This window comes from Oncorhynchus kisutch, linkage group LG27 (genome assembly GCF_002021735.2).
Source record: "Oncorhynchus kisutch isolate 150728-3 linkage group LG27, Okis_V2, whole genome shotgun sequence".
Taxonomy (NCBI): Eukaryota; Metazoa; Chordata; class Actinopteri; order Salmoniformes; family Salmonidae; genus Oncorhynchus; species Oncorhynchus kisutch.
This window is the reverse complement of record NC_034200.2, coordinates 31,207,273-31,228,694: the sequence shown is the minus strand read 5'-3', so window position 1 is coordinate 31,228,694 and position 21,422 is coordinate 31,207,273. Positions and strand designations below refer to the sequence as shown.

At 44.2% G+C, this 21,422-nt stretch overlaps 1 protein-coding gene across 3 annotated transcripts in view; it reads left to right on the top strand.

Annotated features, from left to right (window-relative positions):
- The first annotated feature begins 317 nt into the window (after positions 1 to 317).
- The window catches only part of LOC109872052 (homer protein homolog 3-like), a 32,903-nt gene continuing 11,798 nt past the window's right edge, over positions 318 to 21,422 (top strand). The window contains exons 1-7 of one of the 3 annotated variants that reach the window (XM_031807066.1): positions 318 to 832; positions 1,183 to 1,231; positions 6,846 to 7,002; positions 8,711 to 8,842; positions 8,936 to 9,043; positions 10,066 to 10,074; positions 16,439 to 16,572. In XM_031807066.1, coding sequence (XP_031662926.1) covers positions 1,209 to 1,231; positions 6,846 to 7,002; positions 8,711 to 8,842; positions 8,936 to 9,043; positions 10,066 to 10,074; positions 16,439 to 16,572 — 563 coding nt within the window. In that variant the 5' untranslated portion in view covers positions 318 to 832; positions 1,183 to 1,208. The other 2 variants (XM_031807067.1, XM_020463138.2) reach the window with 2 other exon arrangements.

Sequence of the window (21,422 nt, the reverse complement as noted above, 5' to 3'; positions counted from 1 at the left end):
GAGCTCATAGACTTCACATCTGGGCTAGGCGGCCCTAATCTCATGTTTACATGGGGCTGCAGTATTGTGTCCTTGTGAGCCCAAGGAATTTGTTTTAATGTGAGGTATGTGAAAATTAAATACAGGTTAGTTAGTGTTTATTACGCCTAATCTATTTGCTAATGGTCAACCGTGAAGTAGACTCTTAACTACTGTAGTGAGTTTTGTCGGTGTTAGATTAAACGTAATTTGACCCACTACCAAACGGTAACCAGCAGGTGGTGGTGTATGTAGACGGGTTGAAACCCCAACTGTAGCAAATTGTAGCCATAGAGCGCTGCACCGCGCGCAGCTGGTGTTGTCTGGATATGAAATGTAACCAATAAAAAAAGTCTCTCATGCCAAGCGATACTTGGTAACCAGTGTAGAAGACCACGCTTTTCACTCATATTGCACCTTCAAGAGGAATACAACCTGAGCGTCGCGAGGAACTGCGTTAAAACAAGGTTACTGAAGTGCAGTCAGAAAGAAAAACTGAGAAATCTACACATGATGGACTGCCGGACTGTGGCTAATGATACACATTGCTCCAGTTTCGTGGTGGCATCGATGTCCGACGTCGTGGCAAGCTTTTTCAAGTGAACGGACAGAGCGCATATAATTTTATTGACAGCGAATGTCCACAGTATTCATAGCCTATTCTTGCCCTTTGCAGTGCAATTCCGGTGGTATACGGAAGCATCCCTATACTGACACAAATAAGAGGAAGGATTACATCTCCAGTGTTCAACATAAAGGAGCCCACATTGCAGCTCGACCAATAGATCTTATTCATCTTTTACAACGAAATGGGGTGAGTGTCTCGAGTAACTCCATCCAACTCTCACTGACTCATTGCATTGGACGCTGGTAAATGACTGTTGCTATGAGAGAGAAAAGTTGAGGATATTATTCTGCAGTCATTCGGGACCATATCTCAAAAGGTCAGGACAATGCTTTTTAATATTGGGGTACCTTGTTCTTGAGGTAGGGTACCTATACATTTCTAATGATACATTGAAAAGCAGCGAGGGCACCCTGAACACTTGGATCTATCATAATTTTGATTTTCTAGTCCAGTTGTGTATTAATGTTAAAACATTTTTTTGTATGAAAACATCTTGATGTATGCAGTCAGTGTGTGCTAATTTCTTTCTTCCATAGAAAGGATACCTCTGCTGCCTTATAAGATGTATCCTCAACATCGAGAAAGGTGAGTTGCTGTTATATTACACCCTGAGCACCTACTCAATAGCCCCTTCTGTCTGTGTCCTTGTTTCAGTTGTAGCATATTGACCCAGAGCACCTACTCAATAGCCCCTTCTGTCTGTGTCCTTGTTTCAGTTGAGGCATATTGACTACATAGTCCAAATTAAGAGATCCATCCCAACATTTGACAGTTGGCAGTAAAAATCTTTGTGTAATGACCTTGGGATGCAAACAGGACCTCTTCTTTTACAGGACAAGAGAGAGAATAATTATTTGTGTGTGGGGAGGTTATATCTGTCCTGTTACACACTTGTACAAGTGTGTAATGGAAATGTTTTTTTTCTGTTACATATCCCAAATCTCCCTGAGACACCCACAAGGAGTGGGGTCACATCCAGTGTCACCATTGTCCAGGTCCCCTGGAGAAATTGAGGTTAACTTCTCAAGGGCACAGCAACAGGTTTTCACCTTTTCAGACGCAGGATTTGAACCAGCGACCTTTCAGTTACTGGCCCAACGTTCTAACCTCAAGACTATATTGGCCACCCCATTCTTGACACTAGTCTCTTGTGTCCTATGGATTGTTAGTGTAATAATAGTGTGTGGATGTTTGATCATTAAAGCAAGTACAGGTGAAGTGGGAAGTTTACATACCCCTAGCCAAATACATTTAAACCAAATTTTTCACAATTCCTGACATTTAATCCTTGTAAAAATTCCTTGTCTTAGGTCAGTTAGGATCACCACTTTATTTTAAAAAATTGAAATGTCAGAATAATTGACTAAGAATGATTTATTTCAGCTTTTATTTCTTTCATCACATTCCCAGTGGGTCAGAAGTTTACATACACTCAATTAGTATTTGGTAGCATTGCCTTTAAATTGTTTAACTTGGATCAAGTGTTTTGGGTAGCCTTCCATAAGCTTCCCACAATAAGTTGGATGGATTTTGGCCCATTCCTCCAGACAGAGCTGGTGTAACTGAGTCAGGTTTGTAGGCCTCCTTCCTCGCACACACTTTTTCAGTGCTGCCCACACATGTTCTATAGGATTGAGGTCAGGGCTTTGTGATGGCCACTCCAATACCTTGACTTTGTTGTCCTTAAGCCATTTTGCCACAATTTTGGAACTATGCTTGGGGTCATTGTCCATTTGGAAGACCCATTTGCGACCAAGCTTTAACTTCCTGACAGCCGTGAGCTGTTGCTTCAATATATCCACATTATTTTCCTCCCTCATGATGCCATCTATTTTGTGAAGTGCAACAGCCCCTCCTGCAGCAAAGCATCCCCACAACATGATGCTGCCACCCCCATGCTTCACGGTTGGGTTGGTGTTCTTCGGCTTGCAAGCCTCCCCCTTTTTCCTCCAAACATAACAATGGTCGTTATGGCCAAACAGTTACATTTTTGTTTCATCAGACCAGAGGACATTTCTCCAAAAAGTACGATCTTTGTCCCCATGTGCAGTTGCAAACTGTAGTCTGGCTTTTTTATGCCGGTTTTGGAGCAGTGTCTTCTTCCTTGCTGAACGGCCATTCAGGTTATGTCGTTATAGGACTAGTTTTTACTGTGGATATAGATACTTTTGTACCGGTTTCCTCCAGCATCTTCACAAGGTCCTTTGCTGTTGTTCTGGGATTGATGTGCACTTTACGCACCAACGTACGCTCATCTCTAGGAGACAGAGCGCTTCTCCTTCCTGAGCAGTATGACGGCTGCGTGATCCCATGATGTTTATACTTGCGTACTATTGTTTGTACAGATGAACGTGGTACCTTCAGGCGTTTGGAAATTGCTCCTAAGGATGAGCCAGACTTGTGGAGGTCTACAATTTTTTTTTCTGAGGTCTTGGCTGATTTCTTTGGATTTTTCCATGATGTCAAGCAAAGAGGCACTGAGTTTGAAAGGTAGGCCTTGAAATACATCCACAGATACACCTCCAATTGACTCAAATGATGTCAATTAGCCTATCAGAAGCTTCTAAAGCCATGACATAATTTTCTGGAATTTTCCAAGCTGTTTAAAGGCACAGTCAACATAGTGTATGTAAACTTCTGACCCACTGGAATTGTGATACAGTAAATTATAAGTGAAATAATCTGTCTGTAAACAATTGTCGGAAAAATTACTTGTGTCATGCACAATGTAGATGTCCTGACCGACTTGCCAAAACGATAGTTTGTTAACAAGAAATTTGTGGAGTGGTTGAAAAAATAGTTTTAATGACTCCAACCTAAGTGTATGTAAACTTCCGACTGTATGTAGTAATGTATGTAGTATGTAGTAATGCTCTGGAATTACATATCAATGTTTTGGAGTGATGTTGATTTGCATCTAATAACATTATCACACTAGCTATATTGTTTATTGATCTTATATTGATATTAAGTGGCTTCAAACTTGATTTTCAAAGTAAATCAGTTAGTTTTTGTGCTGTTTATCTGTTTATCCCACATGATGTTAGTGGTACTGCAGAGACCACCACTACCTTATTTGAGCAGTACATTTCTGAAATAACTCTGAGGCCCTGACCTATTATTGCTGTACTAAATCAAGGAGAGAAGTTCTCCCAGCGCTGTGTGCCCCAGAATCTCCTCTAGAAGAGCACCCATGTCAATTATTCTGTTTACAGCGTGTAGAACAATAAACTGTAATAACCTGTTAGAAATGGATAGTGTGAGTGCTAACACTTCTACAATAGGGGTACATTAATTAACATGAATTAAAGCAGTTGTAAACCGTAATAGATTATTAGGTAATGCATTTATCGATAAAGCAGTGTTGTGGAATTTCCAATTTCCATGTAGTAATTGAATTATCTGAAATGGGATCTTCTCGCTATGTCCTATCATGGTGGAGCTCTGCTCACCTATTTAACTGCTGGAGCATATACAATATAATTAAACCAATCAATATTTTCAAACTGTGTGCAGGGTTAAAATTAGAGAGGCTGGGCACCCCATAACAAGGCCCTCTTATAATAATTGAAATATCAATGTGAGCCCCCCCCCCCCCCGCACAAAATGGTCAAATATTTTCAACACCCCAAGAGTGGATGTATAATTCGAACCCTGATCGTGTGTGTGTAGTATATGTACACACAACACCACATCCTACTAAGCCATGTCCATCTGTTTAACATGTTAACATGATCCGTTATCCAGTTAGCTTCCACAGAAAGACAATCGTCTAAAACATGACACATTTCCTCAGGTCTCTCATGGCCTTTCTCTTTGAGGCCATACATGCCACTGTGTTTTGTTCCTATGAGAGGACATTCTGCACTTTTCAATGATATCACGTGGTGGTGTGACCTGGATAACGTTTTTTAAATGGCTGCCAACATAATTAGCACATTTTACGGTAGGAGGTAAGTGTATAGTTGTGTATTCATAATTTGTGTGAGTTTCATCGCTCCACGATGAAAATAGCTTTACCGTAGAGAGAGGCATTTTAGTTTAACCCAACAATGTCAGTCAATTGCATCATATGTAAGCTAATGATTTGGGAAGCATTGGTGCCAAGTACCAACATGGTAGCTTTTACTTTTTCATGTGTCAACGTGAGTCTGCCAAACTCTGTTTCCTATCTTGCTGACTCTGTTCCACAGTACTGCTCCTGTCCCCTGTCTGGCCAACCCGCTGTTCCACAGTACTGCTCCTGTCCCCTGTCTGGCCAACCCTCTGTTCCACAGTAATGCTCCCGTCCCCTGTCTGGCCAACCCTCTGTTCCACAGTAATGCTCCCGTCCTCTGTCTGGCCAACCCTCTGTTCCACAGTAATGCTCCTGTCCCCTGTCTGGCCAACCCTCTGTTCCACAGTAATGCACCCGTCCCCTGTCTGGCCAACCCTCTGTTCCACAGTACTGCTCCTGTCCCCTGTCTGGCCAACCCTCTGTTCCATAGTAATGCTCCCGTCCCCTGTCTGGCCAACCCTCTGTTCCACAGTACTGCTCCTGTCCCCTGTCTGGCCAACCTTCTGATCAGTGTCTGTCTGAGCCTGGGGGTTACTGTTTGCCTTATAGAAGCTGGTTATTAAGCATGAGATCAGCTGACAAAAGGGGGATTACCATGTGATGAGACAGAGAATTCTTCTGTCTCCTTCCTCAAGCCCATCGTGTGTTTGAGAGAGAGAGTGTGTCTGTGAGTCTTTAATGGTGATAGTTGTTATTTGCAGTAGGGTTAAAGTGACAAAGTATTGACATGGAAGGTAATAGCACAGACTATCTGACAACCAATAGTTGTCATTGTAAACAAATTCTTGCAGTTAAAATGGTACACCAAAACTCCTGAGATTTAGAGATCCTGGCATATAGAATCAGAACAAGGATTACATCCAATTAATTTAAATCCATCCTTCGAAGATATTGTATGATCGTGTGTCTGCTTACCTCCATCACTGGATTTGTGTGTCACTGAAGAGGTCAGACTTGAGTTTCATTTGGATACAGCTTAATGTGCGCTGTGACCTGGTATTTGCCATGTCATAAATCATCCATCAATTTTCTACTTGATTTTTGTGATAGATTTATTTGAATTATTAGATTTCATCAGCCAATGAAATGGATAGGATCGTCACTACCATATGTTGTTATAATCATCCACTACTGCTAATCCATACGTAGTAAACAGTCAGACACCTAAGACCATGTCATGTTGATATGACATTTAGTGGGTTTCTTTGTACCAACAACCCTCTAACTGCAGTGGATTTTCTGTCCTGCATAGCTTCTACATATTTGAATTGAATATGATGAGGGTGAAAAGGGCAACAATCAATCAGTAGCATCAAGGTATAATCCTTTTGACTTTACTGTGTACATAATCCAATGGGTTTTTGAATGACTTTTTTTTTTTACAGGTTAGACTTAGGTAGGTTATGATCTATTGTCTGCTCTGCTCCGTACAGTCACTGGACTTTAACTCTCCCTCTGTGTGAGGTCTTTCCACTGTTGTCATTCGGATTTGGTTGGGTTGAAATTTTCCATGCCACAGTTGCCAAACCATACTAGAACACCAGTGACATTGTTGCTTTGAAATATTTACCTCGTATCTAGGATACTTAGCATGGTCACGCTGGAAGAAGAAGGGATGGGGAGGGGACTTGGGCAAAGGTTCAGAGCTTTTTAGTCAACAGTCTTATGCTAACCACAACCACGGGCAAATTAGGGTTGGATTGAGAGAGCTGCCAAAGGTGACACCAACATCTGTAGCATTATGGCAGCCAGTCAAGTATGGGAGCTGTGTCCCATTATGGGAGGATTAGGAGGTTGTTGTTCCTCCCCGAAAGCACAAAGAAATTGCTAATATTTCTTATTCATCAGAACATGAACAGTAAGTCTCCATTAGAATATAATGCGTTTGTCCGAAAGTATGAATTGTCAATTTGTTTAGTGAACAGTGTTCAATATTTTAAACAATGGAAGAAATGTGTCAGTCTTCCACTGCACTAATAATAAAATAATTATTCAGAAAAATCTTTATTTGTGAGTCATAAACAAAGTTGTCTTTTCGTTAGTCTTCACATACTCAAATTTGCAGGGATTTGTAGGGAATAGGAAACTCTTGGCCACCATTTGTCTTCACATGCTTAGCTCCATGTCCACACCTTTCCCCAGGGAGCAGCCAATCTTCAGTGCCAGGGCACATGTGTTCCAGATCGACCCAAACACCAAGAGGAACTGGATCCCCGCCAGCAAGCATGCCGTCACCGTCTCCTTCTTCTATGACGGCAACAGGAACGTGTACCGCATCATCAGCGTGGGTGGTACGAAGGTGAGCCATGCAGCTGTACTGTGGTCGTCACTAGGTACCACAGTCACCTCACCTATTTTTACAATTTCTCTTCTTAAAATGTGATTTTAACGGCTTGTAATAATGTCCGGAACGGCGCAAATGGAATGGCACCAAACACCTGGAAACCATGTATTTGACGTATTTGATACCATTCCACTGATTCCTCTCCAGTCATTACCACGAGCCCGTTCTCCCCAATTAAGTGTCACTAACCCAACCTTAACCCTAAACTTAACCACACAGCTAACCTTAAAATTAAGACCAAAAAACATTTTCATTTTGATGAACTTTTACGATATAGACAATTTTGACTTTGTGTCTGCGGCAACTAGTGGAAACCCTGTACTGTGTAGTGGGTTGACTCTGGAACATGAATGCATGCCACGGTTGGATTATGTGAATGTGTCTTGTTGAAAACTGTGATTTAAGGGGAAACATCCTTTTTGAGGGATTTTCACAGGATTGAGTAGGTTGGCTAACAATATGGTCTCAAGTTCACAATTTTCTTCTTCTAGCCAATATAGCATAGTCCAGCTTGGAAAAGAGAGTAGCTAAATATGAGTCTGGAATATGTAATAGGTCAGCCTGGACCTGTTTAAGATAGTTTCTGTTCACTCTTACTTTCCCCTGTAAAGTTATTTATCCTTCCAGACCTTAGTTGTTTACGATGCTAGACATTAAAGCAGTGGTTTTATTAATTTAAAACCAATTAAGCCATTGTTAAGTCAAGAAGAACTGGAATGTGAACAGAAAATCAATGTCACCTAACAGCGTTCACAACATCAAGGCTCGTCTTCCTCACAAGCTTTGGATTTGGATCAACTCCCCATGCCACCCTGGAATCTATCTGATCTCCCCTTAACACCTCTGGTCTGACCCACATTCCCCACTCCCTGCAGACCTTGTGATCAGCAGCCCAATTCCCCATGCCTTGTGTCTGGCAACGTGGTAATCTTTTGTACCATGTCATGTGAAACATGTTGGCCCAGACTCTCGTAATCGTTTGTTAAAAAACCTCCTCTTCTTTAAGCTGCCCTTGCCCTCTGATTCTGGGTGTTTAAGTCAGTTATATTGTAGTAATTCTGCAGCTGACGCAAAAGGTTATAAATAGGTCTGCTTAATGTTTTTTCTCATGTGACCTGAAACAAAATGAGGGGCTGTAGCCATGCCTACCGCTGCCTGATGCAAGGCTTGTTAATCTGTTGAAAGGATAGGTCAGTCAAAGAAAGAGTCATTTCTTGGTTACATCTGAAAAATAATGCAAACTATAGATTGCCAATGCACCCACGGTCCAATCTGAAATATGGGTATGTCACATTATCACGTTATTAGGCTCAATAGACCTTTCCAAAGGAGTTAACTGTTTTTTTTAGACTCCAGATTTGTTTAAACATCTGTTTGTACAACGCATTTGCAACCATCCGTTGGGATATTCTGAAAATACAAAGCAAATGCTCCCGTAGTGAGCCCAAATGTTTTACTTATTTTCTGATAAAACAAGTCCTTGCTTAGGCATAAACATGAATCATTATTTGTATAGCATGATAGTAGGTCATGAGTAGGTCATGATTTTGTCTGGAAAAATGCTGAAATTGTCCCTGATGCAACTCGAACATATCTAGCTACGACCAGGTCTGCTCTGAGAACAGTCTTGGTTTCCACTATTGCGATTCGGCTCTATCCACAGGCCATCATCAACTGCACCATCACACCGAGCATGACGTTCACCAGGACCTCGCAGAAGTTCGGCCAGTGGGCGGACAGCAGGGCCAACACGGTCTACGGCCTGGGCTTCGCTACAGAGCAGCAGCTGCACCAGGTGAAGATCTCAATTCACTGCACATTAAGAGTCTGGTGTTCTAAAATAATGTAGTTAATTATGGACAAGCATTTATCTCTTGTCCCTCCTCAGTTTTCTGAGCGGTTTAAGGAGGTGAAAGAGGCCGCCCGTCTTGCACGTGAAAAGTCCCAGGATAAGATGGAGTTGGTCAACACTGCTCTCAGCATCGCTGCCCCACAGGTGAGCTCTGACATAAGTACAGTGCTTCAGTACTTTTAGAAACATTGGGGATATTGTTCAAAGTATAGTGCCCAGTTATTCCATGACTATTTAAACTGCTTTTAAGAGAAAAGCCTCTGAGGAATCTTTTTGAGACAACCATATCTGCGGAACGTTTGAGAGTCTGTGGAACTCCTGCTATCTGCTATCTCCCAGGTCTTTTTGCAGGCTGGGGAAGAGATGGGAAGAAAGCCATAAGAAGGATGAACTGGGTCATTTGTCTCTAAAAGTGAAAGGAAAACTAGGGCGATGGTGAAATGATCCAATGCAGCCCAGTGCTCTGCCTGGCTGGCTGTGTCTGCTCACTGCAGAAGCCCCTGAAATGTTGAAAATGTAGTCTTGCTCGGGTCAATTGATCAATAAAGAACAATTATCCATCTGCCTGATCATGAGAAACTTGCCTAACCCTCCTCAATTTTGTGGCTCAGTCATTTTCAAGTGGTGTCTCTCATTCCTCATCCAGCACAGTTAGTGTTGTAATGGCGATATTGAAAAACCAAACCCCTGGAAAGTTGTGAACTAGTGATTTAGATGTATTTCTACTATTTAGCACACTCTTAAACATTTTAATTTCATTGATCACTAGACTATTATGATTATGGCAGTCAGAGGTTAACAAAATGTTTTATATAAGGTGGGTGGTTCGAGCACTGAATGATGATTGCCCGACAGTTGTGGTATATCAGACCGTATACCATGGGTATGACAAAATGCTTATTTTTACTGCTCTAATTACATTGGTAACCAGTTTATAATAGCAATAAGACACCTCTAGGGTTCGTGGAATATGGCCAAATACCACAGCTAAGGGCTGTGTCCAGGCACTCCTCGTTGCGTTGTGCTTAAGAACAGCTCTTAGCCTTGGTATATTGGCTATATACCACACCTCCTCGGGCCTTATTGCTTTCAATACAGTGTGTTAAATTTATATTGGTGTGTTCTTTACTCTCTTGCTATCGGATGACTTGGGGTTTCTCCTCCAGTTCTCACAGGTGGGTCTCATGTTTGTTTGATAGCCATTTACGTCTAAGAATGGCCATTTGTGGTACCATTACGCTATGACAAAGAATAGTCCAGCACATCAAACAAATCCAGGGTCTTTGTCTTCGTGAGGTTGAGTTTCTCAGAGTATGATGAACATTGCAGTAGAATGGACAATCCTCAAGACTTGGCATGCTGCTAAAATTGATGTCCTTGAAATACCTTCTGGTGACATCAGGCTCTCTGACACTCCTGTTGTGACAGAGGGCTACAGTGTCTGGGAAGGTGTCCACAGCGTGGACGCTCAGAGGAAAACAAGCTGTTCTTTATCTCACAACACCAAACACCTTCTCCGTCCTGAAGGGGTAGATGTAATTCACTCCCCATGGCAAAACTAAACTACAGAGAAATTGAAATAGGAGTGATGTAACTGTGAAAGGATGACGTACTGTATAAACCACGACAGGTAGGGAATATTTTGCTAGATAGCGCCAGACTACAATAGTATATTACTCATACTTTTCCCATCAAGGATGGTAAAGTCAGTGCCTTGTTCAGGGGCAGAACGACAGATGTTTACCTTGTCAGCTCGGGGATTTGAACTTGCAACCTTTCAGTTACTAGTTCAACACTCTAACCACTAGGCTACCTGCCTCTAACCACTAGGCTACCTGCCTCTAACCACTAGGCTACCTGCCTCTAACCACTAGGCTACCTGCCTCTAACCACTAGGCTACCTGCCTCTAACCACTAGGCTACCTGCCTCTAACCACTAGGCTACCCTATATAGTATTCAGACCCCTTTTTCCACATTGTGTTGTTACAGCATTTTTTTTTTTTTAATCCCTCATCATTCTACGTGCAATAACCCATAATGACAAAGTAAAAAAAGGTTTTTAGAAATGGCTAATTAAACAAAAAAACGATCACATTTACATAAGTATTCAGACCCTTTACCCAGTGCTTTGTTGAAGCACCTTTGGCAGCAATTACAGCCTCAAGTCTTCTTGGGTATGATGCTACAAGCTTAGCATAGCTGTATTTGGGGAGTTTCTCCCATTCTTCACTGCAGATCCTCTCAAGCTCTGTCAGGTTGAATGGAGGGCATCGCTGCACAGCTATTTTCATGTCTCTCCAGAGATGTTCAATCGGCTTCAAGTCTGGTCTCTAGCTGGGCAACTCAAGGACATTCAGAGACTTGTTCTGAAGCCACTCCTGCGTTGTTTTGGCTGTGTGCTGAAGGTCGTTGTCCTGTTGGAAGGTGAACCTTCGCCCCAGTCTGAGGTCCTGAGAGCTCTGGAGCAGGTTTTCATCAAGGATCTCTCTGTACATTGCTCTGTTCATCTTTCCCTCGATCCTGACAAGTCTCCCAGTTCCTGTCATCCCCACAGCATGATGCTTTCAACACCATTTTTTAAAATTTAACCTTAATTTAACTAGGCAAGTCAGTTATGAACAAATTCTTATTTACAATGACGGCCGGCAGGTAGCCTAGCGGTTAGAGAGTTGGGCTAGTAACCGAAAGTTTGCTAGATCGAATCCCCGAGCTGACAAGGTAAACATCTGTCGTTCTGCCCCTGAACAAGGCAGTTAACCCACTGCCCCAAGGCTGTTATTGTAAATAAGAATTAACTGACTTGCCTAGTTAAATAAAATAAATAAATACCCCGGCCAAACCCGGATGACGCTGGGCCAATTGTGCGCCGCCGCCCTATGGTACTCCCAATCACAGCCGGATGTGATACAGACTGGATTCGAACCAGGGACTGTAGTGATGCCTCTTGCATTGAGATGCAGTGCCTAAGACCACTGCTTCACTCGGGACCATGCTTCACCGTAGGGATAGTGGCAGGTTTCCTCCATATGTGATGCTTGGGATTCAGACCAGAGTCTTGGTAGTTCCAAACTTCTTCCATTTAAGAATTTGTTTATTTTATTTATTTATTTATTTATTTTGTGAATTTTACCCCTTTTTCTCCCCAATTTCATGGTATCCAATTGTTTTAGTAGCTACTATCTTGTCTCATCGCTACATCTCCAGTACGGGCTCGGGAGAGACGAAGGTTGAAAGTCATGCGTCCTCCGATACACAACCCAACCAAGCCGCACTGCTTCTTAACACAGAGCCATCCAACCCGGAAGCCAGCCGCACCAATGTGTAGGAGGAAACACCATGCACCTGGCAACCTTGGTTAGCACGCTCTGCGCCCGGCCCGCCACAGGAGTCGCTGGTGCGCGATGAGACAAGGATTTCCCTACCGGCCAAACCCCCCCTAACCCGGACAACGCTAGGCCAATTGTGCATCGCCCCACGGACCTCCCGTTCGTGGCCGGTTACGACAGAGCTTGGGCGCGAACCCAGAGTCTCTGGTGGCGCAGCTAGCGCTGCAGTACAGCACCCTTAACCACTGCGCCACCCGGGAGAATAATTTGTTTATTAACCTTTATTTAACTAGGCCATTTAAGAATGATGGAGGCCACTGTATTCTTGGGGACCTTCAATGCTGCAGACAGTTTTTGGTACCCATCCCCAGATCTGTGCCTCGACACAATCCTGTGTTGGAGCTCTACGGTCAATTTCTTCAACCTCATGGCTTGGTTCTTGCTCTGACATGCACTGTCAACTGCGGGACTTTATATAGACAGGTTTGTGCCTTTCCAAATCATGCCCAATAATTGAATGTACCAAAGGTGGACTATAAACATCTTAAGGATGATCAATGGCAACAGGATGCACCTGAGCTCAATTTCGAATCTCATAGCATTTTAGAATAAGGCTGTAACGTAACAAAATGTGCAAAAAGTGAAGGTCTGAATACTTTTCGAATGCACTGCATGCAGCCTCAGCTGGTCTTCTTCCTTTTCCTTTTACCTGTTACTAATTTCAACCTGGGAAACCAGGTAAGTGACCTGGATCAGCCAATCAGGTACCTAAAGAATTAACAAAAACCAGAAGACACTGCACCCCTGGGCTTTTTGGTATTGGTTTAAAGGGGAAATCTGCAGTTGCTACATACATTTTTGGACTTATAAATTAGTGATATGTATGTACCCATTGATTCTTGAAGAATATACAGTGCCTTGCAAACGTATTCACCCCCTTGGCGTTTTTCCTATTTTGTTGCATTACAACCTGTCATTTAAATGGATTTTTATTTGGATTTCATGTAATGGACATAACACAAAAAAGTCCAAACTGGTGGAGTGAAATGAAAAAAATACCTTGTTTCATAAAATATATATTTTTTTAAATGGAGAAGTGGTGCGTGCATATGTATTCACCCCCTTTGCTATGAAGCCCCTAAATAAGATCTGGCACAACCAATTACCTTCAGAAGTCACATAATTAGTTAGATTGCACACAGGCAGACTTTATTTAAGTGTCACATGATCTCAGTATATACACTGCTCAAAAAAAATTAAGAGAACACTAAAATAACACATCCTAGATCTGAATGAATGAAATAATCTTTTGAAATATTTTTTTATTTACATATTTGAATGTGCTGACAACAAAATCACACAAAAATTATCAATGGAAATCAAATTTATCAACCCATGGAGGTCTGGATTTGGAGTCACACTCTAAATTAAAGTGGAAAACCACACTACAGGCTGATCCAACTTTGATGTATTGTCCTTAAAACAAGTCAAAATGAGGCTCAATAGTGTGTGTGGCCTCCACGTGCCTGTATGACCTCCCTACAACGCCTGGGCATGCTCCTGATGAGATGGCGGATGGTCTCCTGAGGGATCTCCTCCCAGACCTGGACGAAAGCATCCGCCAACTCCTGGACAGTTTGTGGTGCAACATGGCGTTGATGGATGGAGCGAGACATGATGTCCCAGATGTGCTCAATTGGATTCAGGTCTGGGGAACGGGCGGGCCAGTCCATAGCATCAATGCCTTCCTCTTGCAGGAACTGCTGACACACTCCAGCCACATGAGGTCTAGCATTGTCTTGCATTAGGAGGAACCCAGGGCCAACCGAACCAGCATATGGTCTCACAAGGGGTCTGAGGATCTCATCTCGGTACCTAATGGCAGTCAGGCTACCTCTGGTGAGCACATGGAGGCGCTGTGTGGCCCCCCAAAGAAATGCCACCCCACACCATGACTGACCCACCGCCAAACCGGTCATGCGGGAGGATGTTGCAGGCAGCAGAACGTTCTCCACGGCGTCATGTGCTCAGTGTGAACCTGCTTTCATCTGTGAAGAGCACAGGGCGCGAGTGGTCGAATTTGCCAATCTTGGTGTTCTCTGGCAAATGCCAAACGTCCTGCACGGTGTTGGGCTGTAAGCACAACCCCCACCAGTGGACGTCGGGCCCTCATACCACCCTCATGGAGTCTGTTTCTGACCGTTTGAGCAGACACATGCACATTTGTGGCCTGCTGGAGGTCATTTTGCAGGGCTCTGGCAGTGCTCCTCCTGCTCCTCCTTGCACAAAGGCGGAGGTAGCGGTCCTGCTGCTGGGTTGTTGCCCTCCTACGGCCTCCTCCACGTCTCCTGATGTACTGGCCTGTCTCCTGGTAGCGCCTCCATGCTCTGGACACTACACTGACAGACACAGCAAACCTTCTTGCCACAGCTCTCATTGATGTGCCATCCTGGATGAGCTGCAATACCTGAGCCACTTGTGTGGGTTGTAGACTCCGTCTCATGCTACCACTAGAGTGAAAGCACAGCCAGCATTCAAAAGTGACCAAAACATTAGCCAGGAAGCATAGGAACTGAAAAGTGGCCTGTGGTCACCACCTGCATAACCACTCCTTTATTGGGGGTGTCTTGCTAATTACCTATAATTTCCAACTGTTGTCTATTCCATTTGCACAACAGCATGTGAGATTTATTGTCAGATTTTATTGCTTCCTAAGTGGACAGTTTGATTTCACAGTAGTGTGATTGACTTGGAGTTACATTGTGTTGTTTAAGTGTTCCCTTTATTTTTTTGAGCAGTGTATAACCCTGTTCTGAAAGGCCCCAGAGTCTGCAACACCAAGCAAGCAGCACTACGAAGACCAAGGAGCTCGCCAAACAGGTCAGGGACAAAGTTGTGGAGAAGTACATATCAGGGTTGGTTATAAAAAAAATATCAGAAACTTTGAACATCCCATGGAGCACCATCAAATCCATTATTAAAAAATGGAAAGAATGTGGCACCACAACAAACCTGCCAAGAGAGGGCCGCCCACCAAAACTCACGGACCAGGCAAGGAGGGTATTAATCAGAGAGGCAACAAAGAGACCAAAGATAACCCTGAAGGAGCAGCAAAGCTCCACAGCGGAGATTGGAGTATCTGTCCATAGGCCCACTCCAGAGATCTGGGCTTTATGGAAGAGTGGCCAGAAAAAAAATAAGCAAACATATTTGTTGTTTGCCAAAAGGCATGTGGGAGACTCCCCAAACACATGGAAGAAGGAACTCTGGTCAGATGAGACTAAAATGTAGCTTTTTGGCCATCAAGGAAAATGCTATGTCTGGCGCAAATCCAACACCTCTCATCACCCCAAGAACACCATCCCCACAGTGAAGAATGGTGGTGGCAGCATCGTGCTGTGGGGATGTTTTTCATTGGCAGTGACTGGGAAACTGGTCAGAATTGAAGGAATGATGGATGACGCTAAATACAGGGAAATTATTTGACGGAAACCTGTTTCAGTCTTCCAGAGATTTGAGACTGGGACGGAGGTTCACCTTCCAGCACATAAGCAAACTGCAAAATCAACACCCGGGTGGTTTAAGGGGAAACATTTAAAATGTCTTGGAATGGCCTAGTCAAAGCCCAGACCTTAATCCAATTGTGAATCTGTGGTATGACTTAAAGATTGAAGTACATCAGTGGAACCCATCCAACTTGAAGGAGCTGGAGCAGTTTTGCCTTGAAGAATGGGCAAATATCCCAGTGGCTAGATGTGCCAAGCTTGTAGAGACATACCCCAAGAGACTTGCAGCTGTAATTGATGCAAAAGGTGGCTCTACAAAGTATTGACTTTGGGGGGTGGGGGGGGGGGGTGAATGTTATGCACCCTCAAGTTTTCAGTTTTTTTGTCTTATCTCTTGTTTGTTTCACAGTAAAAAAGTGGTAGGCATGTTGTGTAAATCAAATGATACAAACCCCCCAAAAATCTATTTTAATTCCAGGTTGTAAGGCAATAAAATAAACACTATTTAGCCTCAAAACATGGTTAAAACTATAATTTTTATATCATGGATGGTCATTCCTTGCATCCATAGCTCAGTCTATTATTTTGAGAGTGGTTACATTTCTCCAGTCACTTTCCTCAGCTTTTTACCAAAACAGTGTTTTGTTATTGTTTCAACTGCAGATTGCCCCTTTTAAATTATAGTATTATTTGTGTTGTGTTTTAGGACCTCGGTGACGAGCTCCAGTCTCCGCCGGTGATGTGTGTGAACGGTCCTGAGGACAAGATGTTCCGCAGCCAAAGCGCAGACATCACACTGTCTTCTGAGAAGGAGCGTATTAAAAAGATGCTTTCTGAAGGGTAACCCACTTATACACGCTCTTGTCCTCAATGTTTCACTCAAGCCAGGGTTTTTTCTTTTGTCTGAAAGTACACCGAATGTTTTGTAGAAATGTTCTTGGTCTTAAACTCAAGTATTCCATTTTATCTCCAAGATTCAGACAGAAGAACATCATTTAGGCAAAGAGGATTTTCTTGTAGTAAGTCAGAGCCGAGGCATTCAAATCAAATTGTATTGGTCCAAATATTTTGCAGATTTTATCGCAGATCCAGCGAAATGCTTATGTTTCTAGCTCGAACAGTGCTGTAATACCTAACAATCCAAAATAATACACACAAATACCAAAAATGTAAATAAAGATATTAAGAAATATCAGAACAAGTAATGTCAGAGTTCGGAATATACAGATATATATATTATATATATATAATGGTATGTATTGATAGTATATCAATAGGAAAGGTGTTTACAGCAGTAGTTATATAGGTTGAGCCTTGACTACAATACAGTATAAACTGGGTAGAACAGTATGTAAACCTTATTAAACTGACCAGTGTTCATATGTACATAGGGCAGCAGTCTCTAAGGTGCAGGGTAGAGTACCGGGTGGTAGCTGGCTAATAACAGTGACTAGGGCCTCCCGAGTGGCGCAGTGGTCTAAGGCACTGCATCGCGGTGACTAAGTTCAGAGCAGGGTACTGGGCAGAGGCTGGGCTAGTGGTGACTATTTAACAGTCTGATGACCTGGAAATAAGCTGTTATTCAGTCTCCCTGCTTAGATGCACCTGTACTGTCTCCGCCTTCTACATGGTAGCAGGGTGAAGAGGCTGTGGCTCGGGTGGCTGAGGTCCTTGATGATCTTCTTGGCTTTCCTGTGACACCGGGTGCTGGAGATCTCTCGGAGGGCAGGCAGTGTGCCCCCGGTGATGTGTTGGGCTGACCACACCACCCTCCGGAGAGCCCTGTGGATGGTGCAATTGCCATACCAGGCAGTGATACAGCCTAATACAACCTGGAAGATAGTGAGGGTATTAGGGGCCAAGACAAATTTCTTCAGCCTCCTGAGGTTGAAGAGGCGTTGTTGTGCCTTCTTCACCACACTGTCTGTGTGTGGATGGACCATTTCAGGTTGTCAGTGATGTGCATGCTGAGGAACTTGAAGCTTTTTACCCTCTCGACTGTGGCCCTGTCAATGTGGATTGGGGCGTGCTCTCTCTGCTGTCTCCTGAAGTCCACAATCAGCTCCTTCGTTTTGTTGATGGAGAAGTTATTTTCCTGACACCACACTCCGAGTGCCCTCACCTCCTCCCTGTAGGTTGTCTCATCATTGTTGGTAATCAGCCCTACTATTGTTGTGTCGTCAGCTAACTTCAGGATCGAGTTGGAGACGTGTGTGACAACGCAGTCATGGGTGAACAGGGAGTGCAAGAGGGGGCTGAGCACGCACCCTTGTGGGGCCCCCATGTTGAGGATCAGCGTGGTGGAGGTGTCACCCCTAGGTGTCACCACCTAGGGTCTGCCCGTAAGGAAGTCCAGGAACCAGTTGCACAGGGCGAGGTTCAGACCCAGGGCCCTGAGCTTAGTGATGAGCTTGGAGGGTACTATGGTGGCCCGCGTCGGCGGCTCAATATTTTCCTTGAAGAGTGCGAAGATGGTGTTTAGCTTTTCCGGGAGTGAGGCAGCGGTGTCTGCGACGTGGCTGACTTTCCCTTTATATAATCATTTGATTGTCTGGAGTCTCTACTACAGACCTAAACTGGGATATGCTTAACACCTCGGCAGTCCTACAATCTAAGCTAGATGCCCTCAATCTCACACAAATCATCAAGGAACCCACCAGGTACAACCTTAAATCTGTAAACAAGGGCACCCTCATAGACGTCATCCTGACCAACTGGCCCTCCAAATACACCTCCGCTGTCTTCAACCAGGATCTCAGCGATCACTGCCTCATTGCCTGTATCCGCTACGGAGCCGCAGTCAAACGACCACCCCTCATCACTGTCAAACACTCCCTAAAACACTTCTGTGAGCAGGCCTTTCTAATCGACCTGGCCCGGGTATCCTGGAAGGACATTGACCTCATCCCATCAGTTGAGGATGCCTGGTCATTCTTTAAAAGTAACTTCCTCACCATTTTAGATAAGCATGCTCCGTTAAAAAAATGCAGAACTAAGAACAGATACAGCCCTTGGTTCACTCCAGACCTGACTGCCCTCGACCAGCACAAAAATATCCTGTGGCGGACTGCAATAGCATCGAATAGTCCCCGCGATATGCAACTGTTCCGGGAAGTCAGGAACCAATACACGCAGTCAGTCAGGAAAGCTAAGGCCAGCTTCTTCAGGCAGAAGTTTGCATCCTGTAGCTCCAACTCCAAAAAGTTCTGGGACACTGTGAAGTCCATGGAGAACAAGAGCACCTCCTCCCAGCTGCCCACTGCACTGAGGCTAGGTAACACGGTCACCACCGATAAATCCATGATTATCGAAAACTTCAACAAACATTTCTCAACAGCTGGCCATGCCTTCCGCCTGGCTACTCCCACCTCGGCCAACAGCTCTGCCCCCCCCCGCAGCTACTCGCCCAAGCCTCTCCAGGTTCTCCTTTACCCAAATCCAGATAGCAGATGTTCTGAAAGAGCTGCAAAACCTGGACCCGTACAAATCAGCTGGGCTTGACAATCTGGACCCTCTATTTCTGAAACTATCCGCCGCCATTGTCGCAACCCCTATTACCAGCCTGTAAACCTCTCTTTCATATCGTCTGAGATCCCCCAAGGATTGGAAAGCTGCCGCAGTCATCCCCCTTTTCAAAGGGGGAGACACCCTGGACCCAAACTGTTACAGACGTATATCCATCCTGCCCTGCCTATCTAAGGTCTTCGAAAGCCAAGTCAACAAACAGGTCACTGACCATCTCGAATCCCACCGTACCTTCCCCGCTGTGCAATCTGGTTTCCGAGCCGGCCACGGGTGCACCTCAGCCACGCTCAAGGTACTAAACGATATCATAACCGCCATCAATAAAAGACAGTACTGTGCAGCCGTCTTCATCGACCTTGCCAAGGCTTTCGACTCTGTCAATCACCATATTCTTATCGGCAGACTCAGTAGCCTCGGGTTTTCGGATGACTGCCTTGCCTGGTTCACCAATTACTTTGCAGACAGAGTTCAGTGTGTCAAATCGGAGGGCATGCTGTCCGGTCCTCTGGCAGTCTCTATGGGGGTGCCACAGGGTTCAATCCTCGGGCCGACTCTTTTCTCTGTATATATCAATGATGTTGCTCTTGCTGCGGGCGATTCCCTGATCCACCTCTACGCAGACGACACCATTCTATATACTTCCGGCCCGTCCTTGGACACTGTGCTATCTAACCTCCAAACGAGCTTCAATGCCATACAACACTCCTTCCGTGGTCTCCAACTGCTCTTAAACGCTAGTAAAACCAAATGCATGCTTTTCAACCGTTCGCTGCCTGCACCCGCACGCCTGACCAGCATCACCACCCAGGATGGTTCCGACCTTGAATATGTGGACATCTATAAGTACCTAGGTGTCTGGCTAGACTGTAAACTCTCCTTCCAGACTCATATCAAACATCTCCAATCGAAAATCATATCAAGAGTCGGCTTTCTATTCCGCAACAAAGCCTCCTTCACTCACGCCGCCAAACTTACCCTAGTAAAACTGACTATCCTACCGATCCTCGACTTCGGCGATGTCATCTACAAAATTGCTTCCAACACTCTACTCAGCAAACTGGATGCAGTTTATCACAGTGCCATCCGTTTTGTCACTAAAGCACCTTATACCACCCACCACTGCGACTTGTATGCTCTAGTCGGCTGGCCCTCGCTACATATTCGTCGCCAGACCCACTGGCTCCAGGTCATCTACAAGTCCATGCTAGGTAAAGCTCCGCCTTATCTCAGTTCACTGGTCACGATGGCAACACCCATCCGTAGCACGCGCTCCAGCAGGTGTATCTCACTGATCATCCCTAAAGCCAACACCTAATTTGGCCGCCTTTCGTTCCAGTTCTCTGCTGCCTGTGACTGGAACGAATTGCAAAAATCGCTGAAGTTGGAGACTTTTATCTCCCTCACCAACTTCAAACATCTGCTATCTGAGCAGTTAACCGATCGCTGCAGCTGTACATAGTCTATCGGTAAATAGCCCACCCATTTTTACCTACCTCATCCCCATACTGTTTTTATTTATTTACTTTTCTGCTCTTTTGCACACCAATATCTCTACCTGTACATGACCATCTGATCATTTATCACTCCAGTGTTATTAATCTGCAAAATTGTAATTATTCGCCTACCTCCTCATGCCTTTTGCACACAATGTATATAGACTCCCCTTTTTTTTCTACTGTGTTATTGACTTGTTAATTGTTTACTCCATGTGTAACTCTGTTGTTGTCTGTGTCACACTGCTTTGCTTTATCTTGGCCAGGTCGCAGTTGCAAATGAGAAGTTGTTCTCAACTAGCCTACCTGGTTAAATAAAGGTGAAATAAAAAAAATTAAAAATACGTCTTGTGTCTGAGCCATTGAATTGCGACTCCACTTTGTCCCTGTACAATCGTTTTGCTTATCTGATTGCGTTACGGAGGGCATAGCTGGTCTGTTTGTACACGTTTCCAGTCACCTTGCCATGGTCAAATGTGGTGGTTCGCACTTTCAGTTTAAGTTTCTGCCTATAGGAGGGGAGGAACAAAATGGAACCTTGATCTGATTTGGTGAAGGGAAGGCGGGGTGGGCCTTGTAGCTGTCCCAGAAGGGGGAGTAGTAATGTTCAAGACTGCTCAATGCGTGATTAGCACATGAGATGTGTTGCTAGAACTTCGGTAGCATTTTTCT